Source organism: Emydura macquarii, unplaced genomic scaffold (assembly GCF_026122565.2).
Source record: "Emydura macquarii macquarii isolate MOO-44397 ecotype Brisbane River unplaced genomic scaffold, CSIRO-AGI_Emac_v2 contig_561, whole genome shotgun sequence".
Lineage (NCBI taxonomy): Eukaryota > Metazoa > Chordata > Testudines > Chelidae > Emydura > Emydura macquarii.
Genome location: NW_027130698.1, coordinates 5,034,449 through 5,060,667, shown reverse-complemented (window position 1 = coordinate 5,060,667; position 26,219 = coordinate 5,034,449). Strand labels below are relative to the sequence as shown.

Here is a 26,219-nt window from a genome sequence, read left to right as displayed (position 1 = left end):
CAACATCCTCAGATTAGGAAAGGATACACTGTAAGCAGAATCTACGAATGTGTGATTGAATGAAGTCAAAGTGTTCTTCTCTGTAATCATGTTCCTTCTCTAGTACACTCACTGCATCACACTGGAAAAAAAAAAAAAAAAGCAAAGCCACTTACCACTTCCTTGCATATTACCTGCATTTTCTTCAAGCTTTTAGATATAAACATTTTTCCTTGTATTAATCAGCATTCAATTCAAGCCTTTTGCTTGGGAGACTGCACTAATTAACCACTGAGTAAAATGCTCACAAGCGACCAAAGACAAAAAGTGTCTAATTAAAAGTTAAAGCCACATCAAATATCTATTCTTTATAACCAGAAATTGAAGTTGATGTCACAAAGGTGTATTCTTGAAATGCTATTTTCATTAAGTCATTAGTAGTTAAGTATCTTCTCTTTAAAGGTAACACACAAAGACAACAAAAATTGGTATGTGACTATAAGATGTACAAAGACAACTTGAAAGTTCCCTTCTCAATTGACTCTTTTTTACAACAGAAATTCAGATCTCATCTACACTACCACCCTTAGATTATTTGAGGGATGACTGAAATACCACGCAAGTGAAACCTCATGGAAAAAGGACACATTTATTTCAAATGTCGAACTTTTGTTTGCTGAACTATCATCTATTTAACTAAAAAGCCTCTAAACACCTGGAGAAAAGATGTTTTTGATAAATGTACCACCTTCCCCCTTTCAATTAAGAACATAAAAACAGCCATACTGGTCAGATCAATGGTCCAGCTAGCCCAGTATCCTGTCTTCCAACAGTGGCTTCAAAGGGAATTAAGAGAATAGGTAATCATCAAGAGATCCATTCTGTTGGCCATTCCCAGCCTCTGGCAAACAGCAATTCCTGCTATCCTGGCTAATAGCCACTGATGGACCTATCATCCATGCACTTATCTAGTTCTTCTTTGGACTCCATTACAGTCTTGGCCTTCACAATGTCCTCTGGCAAGAAGTTCCACAGGCTGACTGTGCGTTATGTGGAGAAATACTTCCTTTTGTCAGTTTTAAACCTATTACCTATTAATTTCATTTGTTGAGCCCTAGTTTTTGTGTTATGAGAAGGAGTAAATAACACTTTCTTATTTACTTTCTCCACACCAGTCATGATTTTATAGACTTCTATCATGTCCACTCTTAGTTGTCTCTTTTCCGAGCTGAAAAGTCCCAATCTTATTAATCTCTCCTCAAATGGAAGATGTTCCATACGCCTAATCATTTTTGTTGCTCTTTTCTGTACCTCTTCCAATTCCAATATATCTTTTTTGAGATGGGGTGACCAGATCTGCACGCAGTATTTGAGATGTGGGTATATCATGGATTTATAAAGAGGCAATATGATATTTTCTGTCTTATTATCTATCCCTTTCCTAATGATTCCCAACATTCTGTTAGCTTTTTTGACTGCACTGCACATTGAGTGAATGTTTTCCAGAGAACTATCCACAATGACTCCAAGATCTCTTTCTTGAGTGGTAACAGCTAACTTATACCCATCATTTTATATGTATAGTTGGGATTATGTTTTCCAATGTGTAGTTTTCCTTTCTGAAATTAAATGCTACTATGGTGGGCTTCTTTGGTGTCCCACCTGCCCCCCCCACACAGAGATGTTAAATTTTGTTATGTTATGGTCACCATTATCAAACAGTTCAACTATATTCACCTCTTGGACCGATCCTGTGCTCCACTTAGGATTAAATCAAGAATTGACTCTCCTCTTGTGGGTTCCAGGACTAGCTGCTCCAAGAAGCAGTCATTTAAGGTGTCAAGAAACTGTCTCTCTGCATCTCGTCCTGAGGTGACATGTACCCAGTCAATATGGGGATAGTTGAATTCCCCCATTATTACTGAGTTTTTTATTTTTATGGCCTCTCTAATCTCCCTGAGCAATTCACAGTCACTATCACCATCCTGGTCAGTAGTATATCCCTACGGCTATATTTTTATTATTCAAGCATGGAATTACTATTCAGAGAGATTCTATGGCACAATTAGATTTGTTTAAGGTTTTTATTTCATTTGACTCTATGCTTTCTTTCACATACAGTGCCACATATAGGAGGAAGTCCACATTTTAGATCTCCAATACATCTTTCAGTCAAACTGGAAAGACTAGACTGGTCTTTATCTATCTTTCTATAGTTAAAAAAAAAATCTAAACACTTTTAGGTCTTTTTTATTTGATGTATAAACAACACATTTATCTACTCTAAACCCAGAACTTTCATTTTCACCTTGAAAACATCTGTACCAAATGTATCTTCCAAAAGGAAAAGTGACTAACCTGTCTAATAAATTTAAGTTCAAGCTCACCTTTGTACAAACCACCAGCACAGGGATCCCAAGGTTGTGAGTCAGCACATTCTCTCCAAGAGGCAAAATAACATTTTCATCTTCTTGGCCAGATGATGAAGGACCTCTTCTCTGTGGTGATCCTTGGTAGCCTTCTTCAGGTTCCACATACTCCTGGAATTCTTTTATAACTATGAAAAAAGATCTTTGTAAGGTAAGAGACAGGAATACATTTTTTTAAATTTTGTATTAAAGTGAAATAGTTTCAGATCATTATATGTTTATGAACAGTTGCGACATCATCTCAACAACCTTTTTAAGATGAGGCATGAATTGAGAACAGAATTTGAGCTTCAAGAAATTGTAAAATTTCAACTGAGCCAAATTAAAAGTAAGATTTTGGAATTTGGCTATTACTAGCTTTCAGCATTTGAACCCAAAAGCATATCCGTAATTTAAATACAAGGGCCAACATTTTCAGGAGTCTTTAGTGATTCTCAGTGCTTCAATTTTTGGGTACTCACTGTGAAAGTTTGATATTCAGAAAGTGTTAAACACATATCCTCTGCAAATTAGGATCCTTTAGGATGTTTCCACTTAGATCTCAACTTTCATAAGCATCAAACCTCTTAGTAATGAATACGAAAGCTTGCAAACCCAGATTTACTTATGTTTATTTCTGTATCACACTATCACGTAGAAGCACTTAATGACAACTCTGCTAATGCAGCACTTGCAAAAACAAGGTACACTATGAGGCTTTGTGGCCGTTCACTTTAAAAAGTTAGGCATATGTAACGGCCTGGTCTCAGCACTGACTGAAGTCAATGGTAGTAATTATATTCCATTATATTATCATGGTACTCTACTGAGCATGTAAGGAAAAGTGTTACATGACATTCAGTACATTGGCTAATGTTTTATTAAAGGAAAGTGATATTGTTCCCCAGATTCTTCAAGCAGTGGTGCTTTCCATCTCTAAATCAAGTAGTGCTATCACTACAAAAGAGTGCACCATTAAAATCAAATAATATCAATATCAAAAAGCTTTCATGCCACGGAACAATCTAAGAACTTGAAGTAAACTCTGAAATTATATTTATGAATAACTTGGACAACATATGAAGATACTGATCTCTATGTTTTGTATTTACAGGGGAAGCCAATGGAGACAAAAATCATCATAGTCTTAGTAGTTTAAAAAAAGGAAAATTAATATGACGGTTGATCCTCAAATCTAGAAATAATCAAAGAATTTTGTAATAAAGCTAAAGTACAAGTACATAAAATGTAAAGGAAATGAGATGCATAACTATTCAAACAAGTGATTTCTAATTTGATATTTTAAGAGCCCTAATGACCAAAAATTTTGCTTCCGAAAAATGGTTTCAGGATCAGAAAAGTTACACATTCAATTCAGGGTACTGAAGGTTTAACAACAGCACAAAACAAACAAATAAGAAATCTTGAAGTTAAGAGCAGAACATGAAATTAGCACTCAAAGCAAACAAACTTCGTAATATTTTAGTTGTGCACTTTTCGACAGAAGCATCAAGAAAAGTGTTGCTCTGATAGGTCAGGCCAAAAAGCCCCCAGAAAATATCTTTCTGTGCCTCACATCAGACAGTTCACTGTAACTTACAGCAAAGCAAGGCTGTAACTTGTACTCGCTACAATTCTACTAAAGACCTTCTACAACTGCAAAGCAAATGCTATTTAGCCACACCCTTTGGAGAAATTTACATTTTGGGGGGAAAAAAAAAAAGCACTAAGTACAGAAAACACCAAATTCAACAGCCACTCCTAGTTTTCGAAACAATTCATTTTTTGTTATTGTCTCTTACAGGAAGTCAAACACTATCTGCACACTGAATGCATGATTATATTCAAGGCTCTTTTTAGTATGTGGCACATGAAATCTAAAGTATGTGGAAAGCCCTCCATTTATGTGGCAGAGCGGCAATAAATTGGGTAGAAAAATGAGAATTATTTGGCAAAGACAGTGGTTCTGAAGACTTTTTTGAAACTGAATATTAAAATAATTCAAAAAATGAAAAATGAAAATACTTGACTCATGCAATATAGCAGAGGTGGCCAAAACTGTGGCTCATGAACTGCTTGCAGCTCTTTTACAGTTTGGCTCACGGATCCCCCTGTACCTCCCCACCCTACCCCATTATCCATCTACCAGACTGGGGTGGGGAGCTCAGAGCTTCTGCCCTGCGGCAGGATGGTGGGGCTAGAGGATTCTGCCCAGCGGGGAGGGGGATCTCAGGAGTCAGTAAGTTTGGCCACACCAACTGGTATTTTGAGCTTTGTAAAGTGGAAAACCTTTGAAGAGGTAATAAACCAATGCTGTCAAAACAAAACCACCATAAGCTTCACAAGAAGTGTGCAACCTATGACTGAAAGGACTGTGGTAGGAAGACCACCAAGGAAAGAGGACCTCAACACTAAGGTTCGCTACCACCACCAAAGCATTCAAGATAGCAGGGGAGGAGGGAGGGAAATAGTCCACTGCTTACTTTTAAGGTGACATATTGAGTTTTTCAGCCACCAATTCTAATTATCACCATTAACTGAACTGGCAGGCAAGAGAAATTCAGAAATAAAACTTCCTTCCAAGGCTGTTTATTGAATCCCCCTTCCATTTAAACATTAGATACTGGAGACAGATCCCCTACAGTAATAAAACTCCAACTGCATTTTCCCATTGATACTTGAAGAACAGTTTTTTTTTGTTCAAAATTAAAGTGAAGCCCTCCCACATGGAGGCCACAGAAATGCTGGTATCAAGGATACACCTTACTCTTTTGCAATCAAACACTTTGCAAGTTTAAATTCCAATACCAGTATGGAAAGCACCACAAACTTTACATGTGGAATATACAGGAGTATTATGTATATTTACACAGAGAAGTATAGAGGAAATAATTTATTCCAAAACATTTAACAGGGACAAAGACCAAAAAATACGCATCTCATTACACCACTGAATAAATATGAGTTCATGGTTTCTCTCATGAGGGAAATATGGAGTGATGTAATGCTCCATGAACACAAATGTATTTCTGTGGCTAAAATGATTCCTTTCTTCCACACAATCTGATACTACTTACATATTTAAATCATGATGGGGGTAACCTGACAATCACCATTAATATATTTTACACTATTTTGTGCTCAGTTTAAAATATTGGTAACAAAGCAGCTATCAGTGGTAATCTGCCAGGTTGTGTTCACATCATGGTAGAAAGTGTTTCTTTAAAAAGAAGTGTATTTATCAAAAACCTTCAAGTATGAAAAAGCAGAAGCTTTTCAAGATACCAAACAACTGCTATTACACTACTAAAAGCACTATATTTTCTGTAAAAGCAACATATGGCCTCAGGGCTGTTCGCAATTTGAACAAAAAATCCACACTAACAGGTATGGACAACCCAAACCTGCACAGGGCATCCAGTACTTAATTCTCAAAAGTCTTTGCAGGATCAGCCAATATGCAGTTATGAGGAGAGATACACTAGTGTAACACTTTCAAGCAGCTCAAACTACTGGCTATTAAACTTAGATATACTTAGTTTCATTTAAGAGACTGGTACCTCAGAAATTATCAGTTGCTTATACAACCCAGATTTGCACTGTTTTTTTAAACCGCTGTTTCCCATATTGTGAAGTCTTTGTTCTTCCTTAAACCAAATGTTTTTTTTAAAAGTGCCAGAAATCAGCCCTTAAGAGCAAGCTGCAATCATAAGCACTCATATGAAATAGAACAAAGAAAGTAGTTGAAAAACATTTATTTCAGTTTCAATATATAAAGGAAAAGCTTGAGTTGCATATAGTCTCTGGTAGATCACCAACCAGCATTAGCAAAATAGATTTTTTTCCAGTGGGGTAATAATTCTTTTGTAGACTCTCCTAGGAGAGCACATAGGGATCCAAGCGTTTAAAAAAATAAAAAAAAGCAGTAACAGAAGCAAATGTAAATATAAAAGAGCTAACCTCTAAGTACTACACATTTAAAAAAAGATTTCTACCACCCCATGGCATTAGAAGTAACTAAAAGCCAACTGTATCAGAATATTTGAAAAAAATACAAGGCTGTAAAAAGTGTATTGTATTAGGTACACCCCCCTTGAACATTTTATCACACACACACTCACTATGGGATGTACAGAAATGTCTATAAAGACTATTCTACTCAGTGAAAAAAATAGGCTTACACAAGTTTTCTGGTTTAGGCAGCAAAGATATCCATAACCTGTAACTATTAACAATTTAATACAGATTGGCTGAACTGCATATCAATACACACAGAATACCTATTAGCCCTATGCTAGTTAAGTGGTTAAAAATATAGTAACTATTCACCCACAATTCAAGAAAAATTGACACAAGGAGGGATAAAGATTCACAAACAAGGAAGCAAGCATATGTGGGACTGGTTATTTTAAATATCCTGCAGTTAGTAAATTTCCATTTTGTAAACCTATTGTAGTTCAAGATAACAACGTTCAATACACAGACATCCATGCAAAAACCCACCCCATCCAAACAATTTGTTATTCAAAGGATTGACAACACACCCACAAATTGAAATTTTTGCAAATTTTTGCAAAAAGTTGACCTTTGCCAGACTTTACTACACACATCACTACTTCATCCACAAGGAACGCGGGTGAGAATTGTTCGCTTCTCTTTTTCCAAAATAATTTTACAATTTACATTTATTTAAATGATTACAATTTACAATAATTTTCTGTTATATTTAACGAATACTGTAAAAATACTGGTAAAAGCAGTAAGTGGTGAGTCCTTCCCTTTCACCATAGATAGATTAGCCAAATTTTCAAGGTCTGTATTTACAAAAGCACATACTGCCTGGGTAAATAGCCTGCATGACGTCAACATTTAAAAAAAATGGTTTTGCATTAAAATATTTAAGAAAAACAAGTAATGTTAAGATTAGTTTCCACAAAATTGATAATCATTTTATACTGGATTATACACTAGATAAGTTGCAAAATACTGTCAATTATGAATAAGGTTAAGATTCTGTCTCAGGTATTTTTAATAAAAGTCAGGGACAGGTCACGGGCAATAAACAAAAATTAATGGAAGCCAGGACCTGTTCCTGACTTTTACTACCTTGGGGGCGGGGGGAAATGGAGATGAGGAGAAATAGAGCTGCCGGCCTGCCCCAGGCCACTCCTCTGTTCATCCGCACCCTATCTCAGAGTCATTATGAATAGCTTTCTGAAAACATTTGCTCAAAGTGTACTGACAGTCAAAAAAGCTAACAATGTTAGGAATCACTGGGAAAGGGATAGATAATAAGACAGAAAATATCGTAATTCCATTATATAAATCCATGGTATGCCCACATCTTGAATACCTTGGACAGTTCTGGTCATCCCATTTCAAAAGATATAGTAGAACTGGAAAAAGTACAGAGAAGAGGAACAAAACTGTCATCTATCAAGTGAGCAACCAGTGCACAGTCATCAGTAAATAAAAGCTCCTCAATGAGTCAATCTGCCACTTTCATGTGTGCATGAAAGCACTACAGCTTGAACAACTTCCCATCAGTGTGCAATTGAATAAATACTCTTCCATCAATTTTATGAAATGCATCTTATAAGCACAGCCAAAGAAGGCAGAAAAACTTTTGATACTGTCTCACATGATCTTCTCATAAGCAAACTAAAGAAACACAATCTAGATGGAGCTACTATAAGGTGAGTGCCTAACTGGCTGGAAAACTGTTCCCAAAAAGTAGCTATCAGTGGTTTTGTCAGGTTGGAAGGGCGTATCAAGTGGGGTCGTGCAGTGAGCAGGGTGGATTGATTTAAATCACCAAGAGAAAATCACTGATTTAAATCAAGTTTCCCACTGATACTTCTTCACATATTTTTTAAACAATGGTGCAAATCTGATCACTAAAACGTTAATTTACAACTCAATACAGCATTTTACAACATCTAGGGGGGTATGCTTTGTGTAACTTTTTAGATAACTTGATTTTTATTAATTTAGGAAATAGTAAGTAATACTCATTAACATCCCAAAACAAGGTCACTATGATCTTTCAAGATCTTCAAATTGTATCCTAACAATTTTGCTTCAGCTGTGTCTTGATTCAAACTGCCTTACCGGTCAGTTTACAACTGAAAGGACATCAGAGACTGCATCCCAGGGTAACCTCGGCAAGTCTTTTACCTCTCTGTGCTCTGCTGTTTCAAAGTTCTGAAATGTTTCAGGGCTGCATGTTAAATAAAAATCCTATTGTGATGGCGCTATTTTATTTAGTGTACGTCTACACTGCCGAGTGATTTTAATTTATTATTTATATTATTTATTTTAAATCGACTTTCATCTGCCGAATTTTAGAAGTTGCAGGAACGAGATTACGCCACGCTCATTGCGTCGGGGTGTTGCATCAAAGCAGTGCACCGTGGGTAGCTATTCCACAATGCAACTAGACACAGAGGCTTTTGGGAAGGTTGTCGTCCTCCATGATGCAACGTGCTCCCTCCCACGCTCTTCTTGTCCCAAACAAACGGACAAATGCTTTTTCGTGCTGTTTTTCTAAACACTTCAGTCTGTGCCACACGCACGCCGTTGCTGGAGAGTCATGGAGCCTGCTCAGCTCTGCACTATCATTGTGATCGTCACCAACACTTCATGACTTATCCTGCAGTACTTTCAAGGCCAAGACAGGAGTCGCAGCACAGAAAATTGCCATGTTACTAAGGCTGCCCTGCTATAAGCCATAGACCGAACCAATTCCCGTTTGCTGCAGGCTGTCATGCACTATCTTCAGTAACTGGAGTGCCACTTCTGGTCTCGGGTAACAAGCAGTGACTGGTGGGATCACATTGTTATGAAGGTGTGGGATGATGATCAACGGCTGCAGAACTGTTGTATGTGAAAGGTCACTTTCCTTGAACTTTGCGCAGAGCTGTCTCCAGCCCTAAAGTGCATGGATATTCGCTTGAGACCTGCTCTGACAGTGGAGAAGCGAATGGCCATCGCTTTGTAGAAGCTAGCAACCTCAGACTGGTACTGGTCAGTTGGGAATCAATTCGGAGTCAGTAAATCCACCGTGGAAGCTGCTGTGATGCAACTGTGCTGGGCCATTACCAGACTTCTCCTAAGGAGGGTGGTGACTTTGGGAAATATGCAGGACATAGTGGACGGGTTTGCCGCAATGGGGTTCCCAAACTGTGTGTGTGTGGGGGGGTGATAGATGGCACGCATATCCCTATCTTAGCACCAGATCACCTTGCCACAGAGTACATAAACTGGAAGGGATACGTCTCAATGGCATTGTAGGCCCTTGTGGATCACAGGTGATGTTTCACCAACATCAATGTGGGGTGGTCTGGAAGGGTGCATGACACACACATCTTTAGGAACTCAGGTCTGTTCAAAAAGATGCACGTGGGCACTTTCTTCCCTGACCAAAAAATAAATATTGGCGATGTTGAAATGCCAATAGTGATCCTGGGAGATCCTGCCTACCCCATGCTCTCTTGACTAATGAAGCCCTGCACCGGGCACCTCTTCACTAGGTTAGACCTCAGCGAACGCAACATCCCAACAGTTATCTCTGCCTGCTGTGTGCTCCATGTTTGTGAAACAAAGGGGGGGGAAGTTCCCCCAGGGTTGGGTTGTGGAGGCTAATAGGCTGGCTGCTAATTTTGAGCAGCCAGATTCCAGTGCTATGTTAAAAGTCAACAGCAGAGCGATGCGCCTCAGGGAAGCATTGAAAACCCATTTTTTGAATGAACGTCTCTGTAATGTACGTCTCTGTCAGTGCTGTGCCTTCCGTTCCCATCCCCCACCTTTGCACCATCGGCCCCCTCCCCCTCTTTCCCCACTGGCGATCCCCAAACTCTCCATGAATAAAGCGAAATGTTTTTTAAAGTAGTAAAATGTTATTGGTGATCAGTTATTGGGGGGAGATAATTTAACACTCTCATAAGGCTGCTTGGGCAGCCAGTGCAAAGTGTGACTGTGCAAACAGCAAATCACACACATTCCTAGTTCTTAAAGGGGCAGTCGTCTCTTTCTGCTCGCCTCCACTGACATGGAGTGCAGCATGTACTGCACCCTGCTCAACCTCCTCCTAGAGTGCTTGGGGGTAGGGGCTGGGAAACAGCTCGTTGGCTGAGCATTGTGCAGGGGCTGCAGAGGGAGTCTGTCCTGTGCTGTTCTTCCTGGAGCTCTACCAGATGCCTCAGCATGTCAGACTGATCCCTGATAATACTCAACATCTTCTGCTGCGTTGCATGCTCCTGCACTGATTTTCTGTGTTCCATGTCCATGTTTAGTTTTTCTGATAAGGACATCCTCCAGGCTCTGAGCTCTATGTCAGCAGCCGTGGAGGCGTTTCATTGGTTCGTTGAACATGTCATCCCGAGTTCTTTTTCCCTCGCTTCCTAATCTGGAAAAGGCACTCTGCTGGAGTGGAAGATGGGGTGAAGGCTGAGATTTCCACTGTAAGGCAAGCAAACACAAACTTGCTGTTGTTAGCTGACCCCAAGAACTCCCTTACATATTCACAAGGCAAAGCCAGACCCACATATCAATCTGTACCTGTTGAACGGGTCAGAGTGCCGCTCCAGACATGGTAAGCAAGGGGCCCTTACATCCATTACAGGGAAGTCTGTATAGTACTAATTTCCCCAATCCACATATAATCAAGGAGAAGGATCATTGGGCTATCCTTTACCATCCCAAGGACCGGTTTGGGAGGAGTTGCTCAAAAGGGATTGGAGGAGGGTGTGAGTGAAGTGTCACTGGAGAAAAAAAAGGGGGGCACCAGTTCCCAGACCCATAACGCCCATGCCAACAGTATCATGGCTTGGAATTGTCTGTGTATGGGGCCCAGGGACACCATCCACGGCAGGGGAATAACACGCAGTGACTATACTGGTCGGGTACTGTAAACTTGTACCATCTTCCCTAGGTGACCATGTGTGATATCAGTCTCCTGAGGGTAATGCAGGCGGAAAGGGAAGATTTCCTGCAAGTATCGAGGTATAGGTCTGGCCCTTACGCTGCTATGCTGTGTTCTGCAATGATGCCTGCTCACTTAATAGCAGAGTGGTAGAGAAAAGTGTCCTATCGTAGTGGAAGAAATAAGGCTGCCCTCCCCAGAAACCTTCTGCAAAGAATTGCGGAGTACCTACATGAAAGTTTCCTGAAGATATCCATGGAGGATTCTTGGAGCATCCCTGTGCACATAAATATTCTGTTCAGGGGGTAACCCTCTGCTGAAGTTTACCAACTCCCAGGAAGCCCATTCCCACAAAAACACAAACTCTTTTCCCCCCAAAATAAGAAGCTAGACTGGGGACATGACCACAGAAATGCAATTTGCTACCCACACTCACCAGATGTGCCTTCCCCGGCATCTCGGTCTGTAATGCTGTCCTGTTCCCGGCTGTGCTGTTCTGGGGGTAACGAACAGGTTCTGGCTCTGTGGGAGAATGGATACCCTGCTCCCCTGCCCTTCTCATCCTCCTTGTCCACAGAGTCCTCCTTATTCATCCTGGATTGGGATTCTTCGGAGGTATCAATGCTGCGCAGTGGTACAGTGGTGGGGTCACTGCCGAGAATCGCATGCAGCTCCTTATAAAAGCGGCACATCTTCAGTGATGAGCCAAAACGACTGTTCACCTCCCTAATTTTCTGATATGCCTGCCTCAGCTTTTTTATTTTAACGCGGCACTGCTGCGCATCCCTGCTGTGGCCCTTCTCCAGCATACCATGCAATATCTTCTCGTAAATATCTAATTTATTTTTTTGCTGACATGGAGCATATGGGGCTACAGGATGTGTGTGGTTTGCCTGCTGCAGCCAGGGTACAGGAGATCAATGAGGAGGGAGGCAGCCTCCTCGCTGAACTCCTTCTGTCTGGCTACAGTGGGGGGCATAGGGAGGGTTGCTGGTGGAGACTGTTGGTCCTTCAGAGTAGTAACACTGGTATTTGTGGACCTTGAGCTAACAAGGTTGGGAACCACTGCTTTAGGTGGTCAACGTAAGCCGCATTACGTCGATCACCATTGTAAGTGTAGACCAGGCCTTAGATGTGGCAGGAAGGAGGAGGGAGAGACTGCAAGAGCTCTAGTTCCCCAGCACTTAGTTTTACAATAGCATTATACACCCAACAGTATTTTTAAAAGCAGATTCAACAGAAAAAAAGTTTGAAAAAACTCAGTTAAACCAAAGAATCAGATACAAAAAAGATAGTTTCCATGCTCCCTCATCATTTCCAATAATGTATCCGGCCTTTTCAAAAAACACGGCCAAATGGCATTTATTGGAAAGAACAAGTTTGTGGGTTTGAAGTGCTACAACTTAACCAACAACTTTTCTTCTGCTTTAAATAGGAGAGGTAGAACAAAATAGGCCCCCCACAACAGAAGGTACCACTATAATGGGCACATTAAAAATGCCTATTATAGATTTAACATTATCTCCTTAACATACCTCCACCCTACCACTGGTGTGCAATTAATTACTAGAGCATATCCTTTAGAAAAAACATCTACTCTTGATTTTAAAATAGTCAGTGATGGAGAATCTACCATAATCCTTGGTAAATTGTTCCAATGGTTATTTACTCTCAATTTTAAGCCTTATTTCCAGTCTGAATTTCTCTAACTTCAAGTTTCAGCTCATGTTATATCTTTTTTCTGCTAGATGAAAGAGCCCATTAAGTATTTGTTTCCAAGGTAGGTATGTACAGACTGCAATCAAGTCATCCTTTGGCCTACTCTTTGTTAAGCTAAATAGATTGAACTCCTCGGGTCTATCACTATAATACATATGTTTTCTAATCCTTTAATTATTCTCACAGCTCCTCCCTGAACCCTCTCCAATTCACCAATATTCTTGAACTGTGCACACCAGAACTAAACACCATATTCCAGCAGTGGTCGCAACAGTGCCAAATACAGAAGTAATATAATCTCTCTACTCCTATTCAAGACCCCCCCTGTTTACGCATCCAAGGATTGCATTGGCCTTTTTGGCTACAGCATCACACTGGGAGCTCACATTTAGCTCAGAATCCACCATGACCACCAAATCATTTTCCATGGGCCTGGGTCCACACTTAAGACTTAGGGTGACAGAGTGGGTGGTCAGGTCTGTGAAAAATCCACACTCTTGGGCACCACAGATGCCAATGCCAGTGTAGATGCAGCAAGAATGCTTCTGTCAACCTAACTACTGTTGCTAGGAGAGGTAAAGTTGCTACAGCAATGGAAAATCCCTGTCTATCACTGTGGTCTGCATCTACATTACAGGGATACAGCAGTATAATTCCAGAGCCGTTTCTCTGCCATTCTAGCGCTCGTGGTATGGATGTGGCCTAGGTAACTTTACTCTCTCATCCAGCTACAGAATAGTACATGCATCTCACTCACACTGCTCTCTAGCTAGGTGGCTTCCTTATATGCTGTATTGCTTGAGTTGCTGCTTACTTCCTCACTGGGAGGGGAAGGCTTTCTCCAACACTGACACCATTTTGTGGACCACCACATGGTGAGTCTCCTGGCCTTATTTCCTAAGAATTCACTCCTATACATCAATCCTTTATTACACTGTATCTTCTCATTCCACTTGGAAATCTCTTAAAAATCTTTAAGAGCCTCCAGATATAGAATTATTGTCACACTTGGGAAAAAAAAGCGTTCAAACTGTTTTCAGGGCTCTACCTATGTACCACTGCATTCCACTCTCAACATCACGCATCATTCCAGTTTCTTTAGACAAACATATGCACCAGGGAAACCCACAATTTGGTGAGGCTTTTAGTGCTTTTTCAGGTAGCAAACAACCCTGACCAATGACAGCTGACATTTTAGAATGACAAATATCTTTAACGAGTTCCTCTGAGGAGATCAGCCACATGAATATATCCGGAAGCTTTTTCAAATCAGGAATGTAGTTCTTTAGAAACTATGTTACAGCGAAACCACCAGCCTCAAAATGGCAGTGTTTTAGTGTTTCCTTCCTCTCTACACCACACTAAAGACTGGTTTGTTTATAGCTTGCAAAATCCTATTACAGCATTCTTTCACCTATTCATACTCCAGAGTTTGACACTGCAATATACAACCATGGATGCCCAACCCTAAAGAACCAGGCAAGTAGAAATGAATTAGAGAAAGCATGTATCTGTGAGCATTACATTTATGTACAGATAGCTACACACAACACTGAGTAGAGAGAGAAAAGTGTGAGTCTGTTCTGGTAGATATTTTTTAAAAAGCTTAATCATATATAAAATTGGCTGATTAAATACTGGTCTATTTCAATGAAAGCACCAAGGCTCAAATACAAGGCAGCTTGAAACATTACATCCTTTACTCAAAGAATGATGAACTCAACTAGTATTCTGATACTGAATACATCATATTCTCACTATAACAAACCCCTGAGGATTCAAGCCATTTGTTCGGTATACCCAAGGGCTCATTCTAAGGGACGAAGTGGGAGAAGGGAAGGGACAGCACTCCTCTGGTCCCAGAGATGTGGCCGGGACAGAGTGCTCCTCTGGCTACAGGGCCTGAGGAGTGCGGTCAGCTCTTGCCATGGCTCCGGGGTGGGAGGAGCTCTCAAAGCATCCCTTCCTTCCCCCTCCTCCCCTCGCCCCCCAGGGCTGGAGGAGCTCTCAGCCCTCCCTTGCAGCCCCGGGGCTGGAGGTGGGATTCAGGGACCGCATTTGCTATAGCCCACATTTGCTATTTCAAAGTGTGTTATAGCGAGATACTGTACAATCAAAAGCTGGAAGAGTTCTTTAAAACTCTTGATAAAAAACCCATTCACTTAAAATCAGTGTTACAGTCAAAACTTCGAAGTTTACAGTTAGCCTGCTCCTGCTTTTAAGTACTATGCATTACAGAAGTAGTCCAGCAAGACATGGTTTAAACAAGCTGTCATCAAAATGCAAAAAGCCATTTAAGAAAAAAAATCAAACTAGACTTACATTTTTGTTCCATGTCTCTCATCTCTTCCGGGGGAATTTTCAACTTATCAATGTGCTCACGTAAGACACTGGCCCATTTTTGTAGAGATTCCATAACAGTCCATGGTTTAGACATATCAGCCACAAAGACTACTAGAGTCTCTTGCAGGTTTTCTGCAGAAACAGCAAACTTCAAGAGCCCTTTATGATACAGGTCCCCATCTAGAATCCAAACATTACAGCGAGTGTGATCTGAAATGGAAAAGGAGCAGTTGTACCTCAAACCAATGTGCCTTTTGCTACAGCCATATTAGCTCATCAGTAAGCAGCAAAGCAACATGGTATTACAATGCCAAATTGAAGATGAGCATAAGCTAGCTACCAGCAAGACCAGCCTGTTCGCATTTAACATAATGAGTGTATGTGTACTGCCCATCCCTTAGAGAAAAAGAGCACCTACAATGCAATTTGGGAGTGGCCCTGTAAAATAAGTTGTTACTTTCTGGAAGAATCTTGGTTTTAACATAGCAACAAAGAGGTATGTGCATCTGTGTTCTCTGGTTTTTGCCAAGGATATATTTTATTTTTACAAAGGGACACTTTCTGCTTAGTGTATTACACTGAATACATTCACTTTATATGTTATACAGCACTGCTGAGTTTGGCATATGTACACATACCTGGATTCCAAGTATGTCATGAGATCATTACAGTTGTGCATATGATTAAGGCTTCACTGTGTTAGCTGCTAGTAACTTTAGCCAGAATCCTGCAAAGTATTGCAAGTCTAGCATAAGAGGTTAAAACACACATTTCTAATAAAATTGAAAATACTGATATCAAAGCAATTAATTTACTAACAAGCCTAACTAGAATTTAAATATAATTATAATGCCTCTTCCACCTGCACCTCTAATCTTTTATGCAAGCCAATATTTTGCAAAGAACATGGAAGTAATATTACCAATCACTGAATTCCACTCTTGTAGCAAGATTTGTTTTCATGATAATACTTACTTGCAACATGAGAATTCAAACTTTCCATTTAAGATCTGTATTTATTTTAAGTCTACTGTTCAGTATATATTCTAAGATGACTCCACATTTTGTTTTTAAAACTCAGTTGGCACAAGCTGCAGCTTAAATGATCTAAAGTACAGTGAATTTGGCCATCCTCACATAGTTAAGCCAGAGTTACCCACTTGAGATTTTATCAGGATACTTTAGAAAGATGAATAGGATAAAAGATTGAGCACACAGAGAACTTATATGGTTAAAATTTTTTTTTACCACTTTCTATATCACAGTGGCTTTTTTTTTTTTTTTTTTTTTTTAAACTGTGACTTAAGTAGCAGTCTCTTAAAAAATTAAGAATTCAAGAATAGACGAAAGTGGATTTACTGCATGGCTTTAGTTCAGTTAAGTTATCCAAGTACCATCAACCCAGAAAATAGGTCAATGGTTATGCTTTTAATTAGATTAAAGATGTCTGGTCTCCCATCTGTGCTTCCTAGTAGTATCCGCTTACTTGAAACAGTTACTTACCACAATAAATGTGGTTCTTGGGGAGTTTTGTTGCTGCATATTCTCACTTGAGAGATCTGCTCCCCCCAGAACCTATCAAGCTTCTGGAACCTCTAGAAAGCAGTGCTCATTGGGGCCAGAGAAGTACTCTCACAGCACTGAATGTTTAGAGCTGAAGTTATACAAAGGCCACGCAGCCCTACTGCCTCAATCCTTTCTGCTAAACCCAGAAGTCCTGTGAGAGTACAGAGGGGAAGTTGGGTGGGTAATGTAAACATGCAGAGGCAAAGTTATGTTTAGCAACCATATTCTATTTTTTAGAAGTGTCACCTGCATTTCCAGTTGTGGAAGTCTAGCAAATGGTACAAGCTCCAGAAAGGTGGACTGAGAATTTTTAATTAAAACATGAATTGTAGTATTTCTTTCTCAAAGTTAACATAAAAAATGAAGTTCTACATACAAGGTGTGTGGTTTTGTATACATTCACGTACACAATTCCAGCTAGCAACTGCACAGACTTCTACAATAGAAAAACATTTAAATCGATGCTGTCTTAACCATGGTAGCATGGGCTCTAAGACTCTAGCTAACAAATCATGTCTCATTACACAGCCTAATCCACTGAGCATGTGCCTAAGAAGTGGCTTTACAAACAGCTATAGTCTAAATGCCTTAGTCCCATCTAAACAGCAGCTCAAAGCTACCTTAGCATCCAGTATATGGAGACAGTTTATTTATGTAAAATCAAGTTGCTGGGAAGAACACTACAAGTCTAATTTGTGTCGAACTTAGACACCATTTCGGTTTAATGTGGGATGAAGATTCAGGACAAAACTTGTACTTTGTCCTGAGGGACAAGGACAAAGAAGATCAGCAGTCAAGCTTGCAATTCACATTTCTTTTAGGTGTAAGTACATATAAACAAATAGTATAAAGAGCATTCTTGCAAGATTTGAATAGTGTGTCTATCAACTTTATCAGCATCATGGCAACATCCCACCAGTCAGAACCACTTCCATGATAGGAAGATGTTAACCAGATCTTTCAGGAAAGTTGTGACAATGAGATGACTGAATGCAGAATCAAACATTTAGCAGATCATATACTGAAATGGCAGACAGGTGCAATTTGTTCAGATAAAAGGAGGCCAAATGGATTTAGGGTACAAAAAATAAAAAAATTAATGGAGGCAGAATATGGAAACAGATTTCAGGTAGTAGAATAACTGAGAAAACCATCTATAGTGAAATGTCACTCAAATGTGGAAAAGGCTCTCTCTATTGCAGCTGAATCTCCTGCATTTACATGTGGCATATCAGGTCAAAAGTTTCAAGCCATGAAGTGAAGCAACTGCAAAATGGGTTGCAAGACAAAACAATCTTCCTGAAATGGCAGCTCCAATGACATAGGAGCCTCATCACAAGAGAAATAGAGAGGCATGTGTACTAATGGCATCTGTTTCATGCTGGAGCAACTAGTCCAACCAGAACACATCTGTGCTACAATCTTGCCCAGAATTGCTCTGAAGTTAAGACTAATCTCTGTGACAAATAGCAATGCAACCATAGAAGAATGGCCCTACTTTAACCATGTCTGCCATGGTCAAAATCTGCTCATACTGCTCCTGCAGTATGAAACAGTCTGATAGTATGCTCTTTCTACATGTTATCTATAGTGTAATACGCTATGCACCAATCCCACACTGCCACTGTCTGCTGCAACTTCACCACTTCCTGATGTAATATGATGCGGTCTTGTTGTTCATTATCACCTGAATTTCACTGCCCTTGATCAGTGGCAGCAAAGATTTTAAAAGCCACTTTATAAATAAATATGCTGTAACAGAGCTCATCTCCCACATGTTCCACTGTTTACATTAGCCCTTGAAAATGGGCTCCCCTGCCTGGATGAGATGTATTGGTTGAGATCACAACAGGCAGGGAAAGAGACTGAAATTAACACCATCACATTGCCTGGGAACTCTCACCAATAGAGGATCTAGGAAACTCTCAAAGGAATATAGAGCTCCCAGGTCATTCACATTCTGAGTGAATTTTGCTAACAACCAGTGTACACATCAGCTGAAATGTCATGTATGTGGAAGAAACTACATTAACTTCAGGTAGAGTCTCATTAATCTTGGAGGATCCTCTTGCTTGCCAAGTGTCCCTGAACCTCTTTTCTGGAATGAGGCCTTGGCCTAGATAGAGTAGGGGATAGCACCTTATGAAGGAGATTCTTCAGGTAGAGATACAGTCGTGGATTTGTTCCAATATGTCTGAAGACCTACGGACCACAATTTTGTGCATGTAATGTTGAATGACTAATAACTGGCCTGAATTGGTCAGTTATCAAAATAAAGGACTACATGAATACCTTGGCACCCAAGACAGATGTCAATCACTCCCAAAAATTGGGCAGATACTACTGGTATGATAGAAAAAACAAAAATAAGAATGACATCTTCCAGGTAAGTTTCTAGTGCCTTGCAATCTATAGTTATTCTACTTAAAGTTGCAAGAAAATGAATTAAACAATGCTTAAATAGGATTTTGGAGGGAGGGAAGAGAAAAGAAAGGGGTGAAAGGAGGAAAATAAGAGTTTATCTGGCTTTGGACTCATTAGCAGCAAGACTGCAAACTTGATTGCTTAAGACTAGATAAGGTCGGAAGGGCAGATGAGCCATCTCTCTGCCCAAAGTATTTTGCATTTTCCTCCCAAGATTAAGACTCTTCTGAACACCTGAACGTATCAGATAATGGTCTTTAGAACCAAAGAAAGATACAAAAGGCCATCCTCTTCATGCTTCACTGAAGGAGTTCCAGGGAGCTAGTGTTGACTTGGTGCCCTTCATTTTCCACCAATGTCTTGTTGATCTTTAACACAGACCTGAGTCCCTACTGAGTCCCTGATGACTCGACTCAGACATACCATCTCAGAAAAGATATTGATGCTACTGTACAAGTCTGAAACACCATAAGCTACTCAATTGATGTTATTAACACTGCATGCCTTTCACGTCCCAGTTCCTTTGCTGCCTTTTTCTGCTCTTCAGAAAGGTGGTTGATTAAAGAGGATTTGTCCCCAAAGAGGAAATTGGTACTCTCCCAGTTACCCAGTAGCATATGCTTAGGAGAGACTGAGAAGCGAGCAATCCTTTCCCAATAGTTGAAAGTACTGTTGCAGATCCCAAGTCCCTTCCCCATCTTCCTCTGAAGGAGGCAAGCAGTCAGGAACAATGACCAATAGAATGGACAATACTGCAGATGTTAGCACCCATTTGGGTGGCAAACAAGGTAGCAATGAAGATACCCATCTGCCTTTCCCAAAGCAGTGAAGGTGGTTAAGTTGCAGCAGGTTTTATGACTGATTAATTATCACCAGACCCCCACGCATAAAGAGAACCATCTCTGCCAGCAAGACCACATAGCCCATGGGTCAAATACAGCATGACAGCCTGAAGAGGGTTGCCTCAATGAGCCCAAGAATGAGAGCCAAGATGTCAAAGCACCTGTCCTTGAAAGTTGTTCATTAAGCCTTCCGGCCTATCAATCAGGACAACACAAAACCAAGGCCTTAGTGGAGACTCCTCCTTGATATCCATATCAGATGACAACAAGTTAACATAGCCTTCTCCAGAAGGAGCACTCAGAGACCCAACCACCTGCCCTGCTGATTCTACACTAGTCAGAGTGGAGATGACCACAGGAATCCTAGAGACTGGCAACAGCAAACGAAGCTTACTTCTGACAGTGCCAAGGCAGCCAATTTAGCCATGTGGTTCCTGAACTTGTAAGTCTTCATTTTCTGAAGTTGGTGCTAAGAATTCTAGCACTAGTATCCCATCGGCATGTCTTTCTTTCTTGCCTTTGCATCTAAGTGCTGATGATAGCAGTCCTAAAGTACTTCCTAAGCAAAGACATGCTTGAAGTTTAGAAAACAGCACCAAAGACAGCTCCACACCAACAGCTTCATGCTATGGTACCATCTTTTTCAGAGCATAACAAAAAAAGCTGTTTGATATCAAAGTAGTCTCCAGCACCAACACACCAGTAGATGCTTGCACAGTATCTTCTTTGATACTAAAGGAGTTCTCAACATTGATAAAAGAGCTGCATCAAATGGGTTCCTGAGAAGCTAAGATTGGCCTCAGCACTTAAAGTTTCAGCACAAAAGGTTTTTTTTTTTTGGAGCTGGTGAGGTCTTGGTGCGCACGGAAGTCTGAAGTCCATGGCTGTACTGCAGACTTCTTTAGTGGTCTCTGGAATCAAGAAGCAGGACTCATAAGTCACCTTTGGCAAGGAAGGTACAGAGCCTCTGCTGACTAACAATGTGAGCATGAGGTGTGTCAGTCCTACATACAAGCAGCAATCTGGCCAATGCACTTCCACCATGGTCATCTATTTTCAGGGGCACAGAAGAGCAATACCATTATCACTTTCATCCAGAGAGCTCAAAGCATTTACAAACAATGGCTGATATCAATATTCCCACCTTACAGATAAGGAAACTGAGGCACAGAGAGGTAAAGTGACTTGTGCAAGACCAAACAGCAGGTCTGTGGCAGAACATCAAGCTCTCCTGACCCTCAGACCAGTGCTTTACTCACTAGACCGTGCTGCTTCTTTTAGTTAACTTGTCTCTTGCCTCCAGTGTGCTGGAGAACAGCTGTAATAAAACTAGCAACAAGTTTTGGGAAGTGGAAGAGGAAGAAAAGAGGAAAGACAAGCCCCAGTTTGGAGAAAAGGAAATATTGGTTCTGTCAGAGGCTTAAGATCGCCTTTTCACTCACCTAACTATGCTTGCTGGAATTTCTCCATTATGTAGTCAATGGAAACAACCTAACCAAAGGCACAGGATACAGAAGAGTATAACCTAACATAAAACTTTGTTAAAAAAATTTTTGGCTACAAAAAAAGTTATAAAATCCATGTTTAATATCCTGGTTGCTCTTAGATGTATTAAGAATCTTTCCTGTAGCTCAAGACTGGGTATGCACCTTTATTTGAGTGTGAGCAGGATGGATAACTTACTAGTAAATCAGCATCAGCAAAAAGCCACCCTGCAAGTAAATGGATCCTCTGAGAACAAGTTGTTCTAGGGTGTTTTTCCTTGGCCAGACTATGAGAAGGGCAGAGAAAGAGACCATACTCTGCGTGTGAAATGCATTTTTCTTTTATGAGCCATATCAATATCTTACAACGTATACAGCAAGGGAATGCTGAACCAGCTACTTGGCTGTAATCCAGATACACCAGGGACACCCATAATGATTATGAAAATGTGTCAACTACTCAACTGCAGCAAAAGATTACTTGTGGAAGTAAGTAACTTACCATCTCTGTCTTCATCATGAATATTTAGGTATAGATATTCCAGTCCTCTTCCTTTCTTGCTGTGCTCTGCTCCCTGTACTTTAGCCATAAGTGTTGTTTTACCTGAACCGTCATCACCTGTCAATAAGTTTGTACAGCAAAAAGATAAATTCAGAAGTTTATTCATTACAGGTAAGATTTTCTAAGAAAGCTTAAGAAGTCAGAATTTTTAAAGGGTTCTTGTGTTTCCCCTTCTTCAAGTATGGGAGCTAAATTTGTTAATTTATAGGTTGACAAGTGAGAAGAGCAGCTCCACTGATCAAATATATATTCTATTAGTTTGAATATACAGAGTCTAATAGCATGAGGCTAGACAGTTCACTAATCAGCCCCTCATGAAATTAAAGTCAGTTTGTTTATATCTTACTAACATCAACTGATATATTTGATATGCCACATCTTAATCCCCAGTATAAGCAAAGCCAGTTCCAGAGCAACTTTCAAATCCCACCCAACCTGGGGATCCCAGATTTACTACGTCTGCCACCTGAAAAAAAATAAAATAAAAATGATGATCATCCATCATGGACCAATGTTACCCCAACAAAAGGGCCTTGTCTATACTCAGACTTTGCAACCATTTAACTAAAGTTACTTTAAAAACTAATTTAGTTAAATCAGTGCAAATGCATATCTATACCCTATTATACTGGGTTAGCTTGCACCTATACTTTTACTAATGCAAGCTAAACTGATATCCGACAGGTTTTAAGTCAAATTAAGAACATCCACTCATGGTTTTGTCCACACAAAGTTTTGAACCATTTCAAAAACATTTAACATGCCCCCCCAATTCTATTTTGTGTGAACCATACTTTATTGTTTCTAAGAAATCAACACCCTCCAATGCTTACAGATACTACTCACCAAAAACAAGAATGTTTTTGCCTGATGGTAATTTAGACCTGGACCGGGTGGAAACTTCACTCAGTATTGAGGACCTATGGGGACAACACCACTCGTTAGTTTGCCAGTGGGGCACCCAAAAAGAAAAGTCAGATAAACCTCAGCCCCAAAGACCTTATGAGCAGATATTTAAACAGACCTGTCAAATGGCATCCATTTTATCTACTAAATAAAATTATTCAGATAGATACTCAGATGAATCTGAAAGGCAGCTACCAGAGCTGCTCACTTTTATGACAAAGAACGTTACAGTGTCTCAATGACATATTTAACAGCAAAGGCTTTTTTACAAACTTGAACCCCTAATGAATAGGCCTTGTAACTGCAAGACAACCTAAAGCTGTCACACTGCTGACTGCCTGAGTGGTCTGCGTTAGACTGTTTGGATGTCTAGTGAAAGCCAGTTATTCTGTTGCCCTGAATAGCAGGAGATGAAATCAGATAGATCACTTAGTGGTGAAAGCCAAGGGCTGGGAGGCGAAGGAGCATCCCCAGCTCTGCCATGATTTGCTGTGTGACTACAGGCAAATCATTCTCATCACTCGCCTAGTCCCCATCCAGGAAGTCTGAGGCGACCTCTGGCCAGGGCCGCCGAGGGGCTTCAGTCCCGGAAAGCCGCAGGGCGAGTCACCCGAGGAAGGCTTGGCCAAAGCAACGCAGGGCCGAGCCCACGCCTTCAATCCCTTCTCCCTCCCTCCCGCTCCGGCAGCACCGGCCTCTCTCGCCCCTGCGCCCCAGCTCTGCTTCCGAGCCGCGGCCGGGGCGAGCCCGCGCCAGCCCCGAGGGCCAAGCCGGGAGCAGGCGGGGCACGGTACGACGGGGAGACAGAGACTCGCCCCTTGGCTGCGGCGGCGCTGGCGGCCCAAGCTGCCTTAGTCACCGTGAGCAGGCAGGGAGCAGAGCCCCGCAGCCCCTCCCTTCTCCACAGTCCCGCCGCTCCCTCCTGAGCCTGACACTGCAGGGCCGCGGCCCAGCCGCCACCCGCTCCCCCGGGCACTCCGGGAGGGGACCCGGCCCCCGCCCGCTCCGCTGAGGAAGCAACAACCGGCCCCGGCCCGGCCCGGCCCGGCCCCCGCCCCACACTCGGGAGCTGCAGGGGCGAACTCCCGGCCCCGCTCACCACAGGTTCTGCCCCTCCTCCTCCTCGCTCAGGATGTCGGCGGCCCCGGCCGCCTCCGGCCCCAGCAACTTCTTCTCCACCAGCACCGGCGCCATCTTGCCAACAGCCGCCTGAGCGAGCGGAGCCACCACAAAGAGTGACCTCACCCGGGCCCGCCGAGGACCCGCCGGACTGGGCTGTCCTGGCGGCGCCTCTCTCCCGGGAGACACCGCGCCCCGCCCAAACCCTCAACCCCGCGGCTCAACAGAGTCCTCAGCCCAGGGCAGGACCTGCGGGGGCCCGGGCCCCGAATGGCACGCCGATCCGGTCAGGCACCGACACGGGCAGCTACGAGTTTAGCGTCTGTTAGGAGCCGCCGCCTAGCGCCCGCGGGGTTCTCAGAGCTCCCAGTGTCTGCCGGGAACAGCGCCCCCTAGCGTCCACAGGGTTAGTGTCCTCAGCGCTCTCAGAGCTCTCACTGTCGCAGCGCCTCCTGGTGTCTGTAGAGAGCAGCGCCCCATATTCACCCACGGCTTTTAATTCACTCTTAACCTTTGGAAACTTTGACCTCTAAAACTGAATCTTTCCAGCTCTGATCTCTTGTGCAGAGATGATAAGTTTCTTCCCTTTGAAGAAGTTGTGAGCCTTTTTCTGAACATCTCTAGTACTACTTGCTTATGTGGACAACTAGATGCCATGTCCAAAAACAAAGCAGTGGAAATCTGAGACATCCATCTCCATCTCTTTTTACTGTGCTTCTTACTACTGATTCAATGTTGCTAAGGGTGTGGGAGATTCATGGTTCTTAGACTTTTCCTTGTCCCCGTAGTTGCTGGTGAGTGAGTGTTGGAAGAGGCTGTTTATGCCCACTCACCCTAATTTCCAGTTGCTGAAAAGGAGTGAGGTTGAGAGAAAGACTTTGCTCTCAGTTGCTTGGTAAGAAACATTGGTGTGGCCAGTAGTAATACTGACTATTACTATGAGAGGTGGGAGGAGAAAGAAGGTTTATATATAAATTCCTGGGCCACAGTTACCAAGGGAGAGGTGTGACCAGGAATACTGTCCACACCTTCACTTATTGGTCATGGCCACAGCCATGGTTCTTCTTCTGAGGAGGAGGAGTGGGAGAGGAGGATACCAGAGCTAAAAGACCAATATGAGACTTCAAATGGTAGCCTAGAGGAAGCCTACAAAACAGCTAAACACTTGACGGTGACATTTTATGTGTTATCCTATCGGCAGCTAGTGAAGCATTGATTTCAGGGTGTAATAGAGGCAAGGAGGCCATAGTGTGTGATGAACCATACGCTGCAGAATTTTTGTGGGAAATGTCTGAGAACCCTTTTCAATTCCCAGTCACTTGAAGTCTTGATGATCGCATCCTCACTGCTCTTAGCTATATAAATGTATCCTTTCTCCTCTCTGAGAGATTAAGCAGTAAACAAGGAAACTAAATCATGCCAAACCAACCTAATTTCCTTCTTTGATGGGGTTACGGGCCTAGTGGATGGAGGGAAGCGGTAGTAGATTTTAGTAAGGCTTTTGACACAATCCTACAAGACATTCTCATAAGTGAACTAGAGAAACGTGGTCTTGTTTAATTACTACAGTAGACCCTCAGAGTTACAAACACTTTGGGAATGGAGGTTGTTAGTAACTTTGAGAACGCTATGGTTGTTCTTTCAGAAGTTTACAACTGAACATTTGACCTAATACAACTTAGATACTTTACTATGCAGAAGAAAAATGCTGCTTTCCTTTTATTTTTTTAGTTGTTTACATTTAACACAGTACTGTACTGTATTTGTGCTTTTCTTTTTCTTTTCTTTTTTTTTGGGGGGCGGGAGGGGGAGGTTCTGCTGCTGCCTGAATACATACTTCCAGTTCCAAATGAGGTTGTGGTTGACTGGTCAGTTCATAACCCTGGTGTTCGTAACTCTGAGGTTCTACTATATAAGGTGGCTGCACAATTTGTTGAATGACTG

The 26,219-nt window shown here is 41.6% G+C and overlaps 1 protein-coding gene across 2 annotated transcripts in view; it reads right to left on the bottom strand.

Moving 5' to 3' along the window:
• DYNC1LI2 (dynein cytoplasmic 1 light intermediate chain 2) overlaps window positions 1-24,416 on the bottom strand; it is a 43,862-nt gene extending 19,446 nt beyond the window's left edge. The window contains exons 1-6 of one of the 2 annotated variants that reach the window (XM_067540098.1): window positions 24,256-24,416; window positions 23,097-23,170; window positions 22,191-22,307; window positions 15,352-15,582; window positions 2,367-2,536; window positions 28-121 (exon numbers count right to left, since the gene is read on the bottom strand). In XM_067540098.1, coding sequence (XP_067396199.1) covers window positions 28-121; window positions 2,367-2,536; window positions 15,352-15,582; window positions 22,191-22,307; window positions 23,097-23,170; window positions 24,256-24,350 — 781 coding nt within the window. In that variant the 5' untranslated portion in view covers window positions 24,351-24,416. The remainder of the gene's footprint in view (window positions 1-27; window positions 122-2,366; window positions 2,537-15,351; window positions 15,583-22,190; window positions 22,308-23,096; window positions 23,171-24,255) is intronic. The other variant, XM_067540097.1, reaches the window with a different exon arrangement.
• Window positions 24,417-26,219: the final 1,803 nt, after the last annotated feature.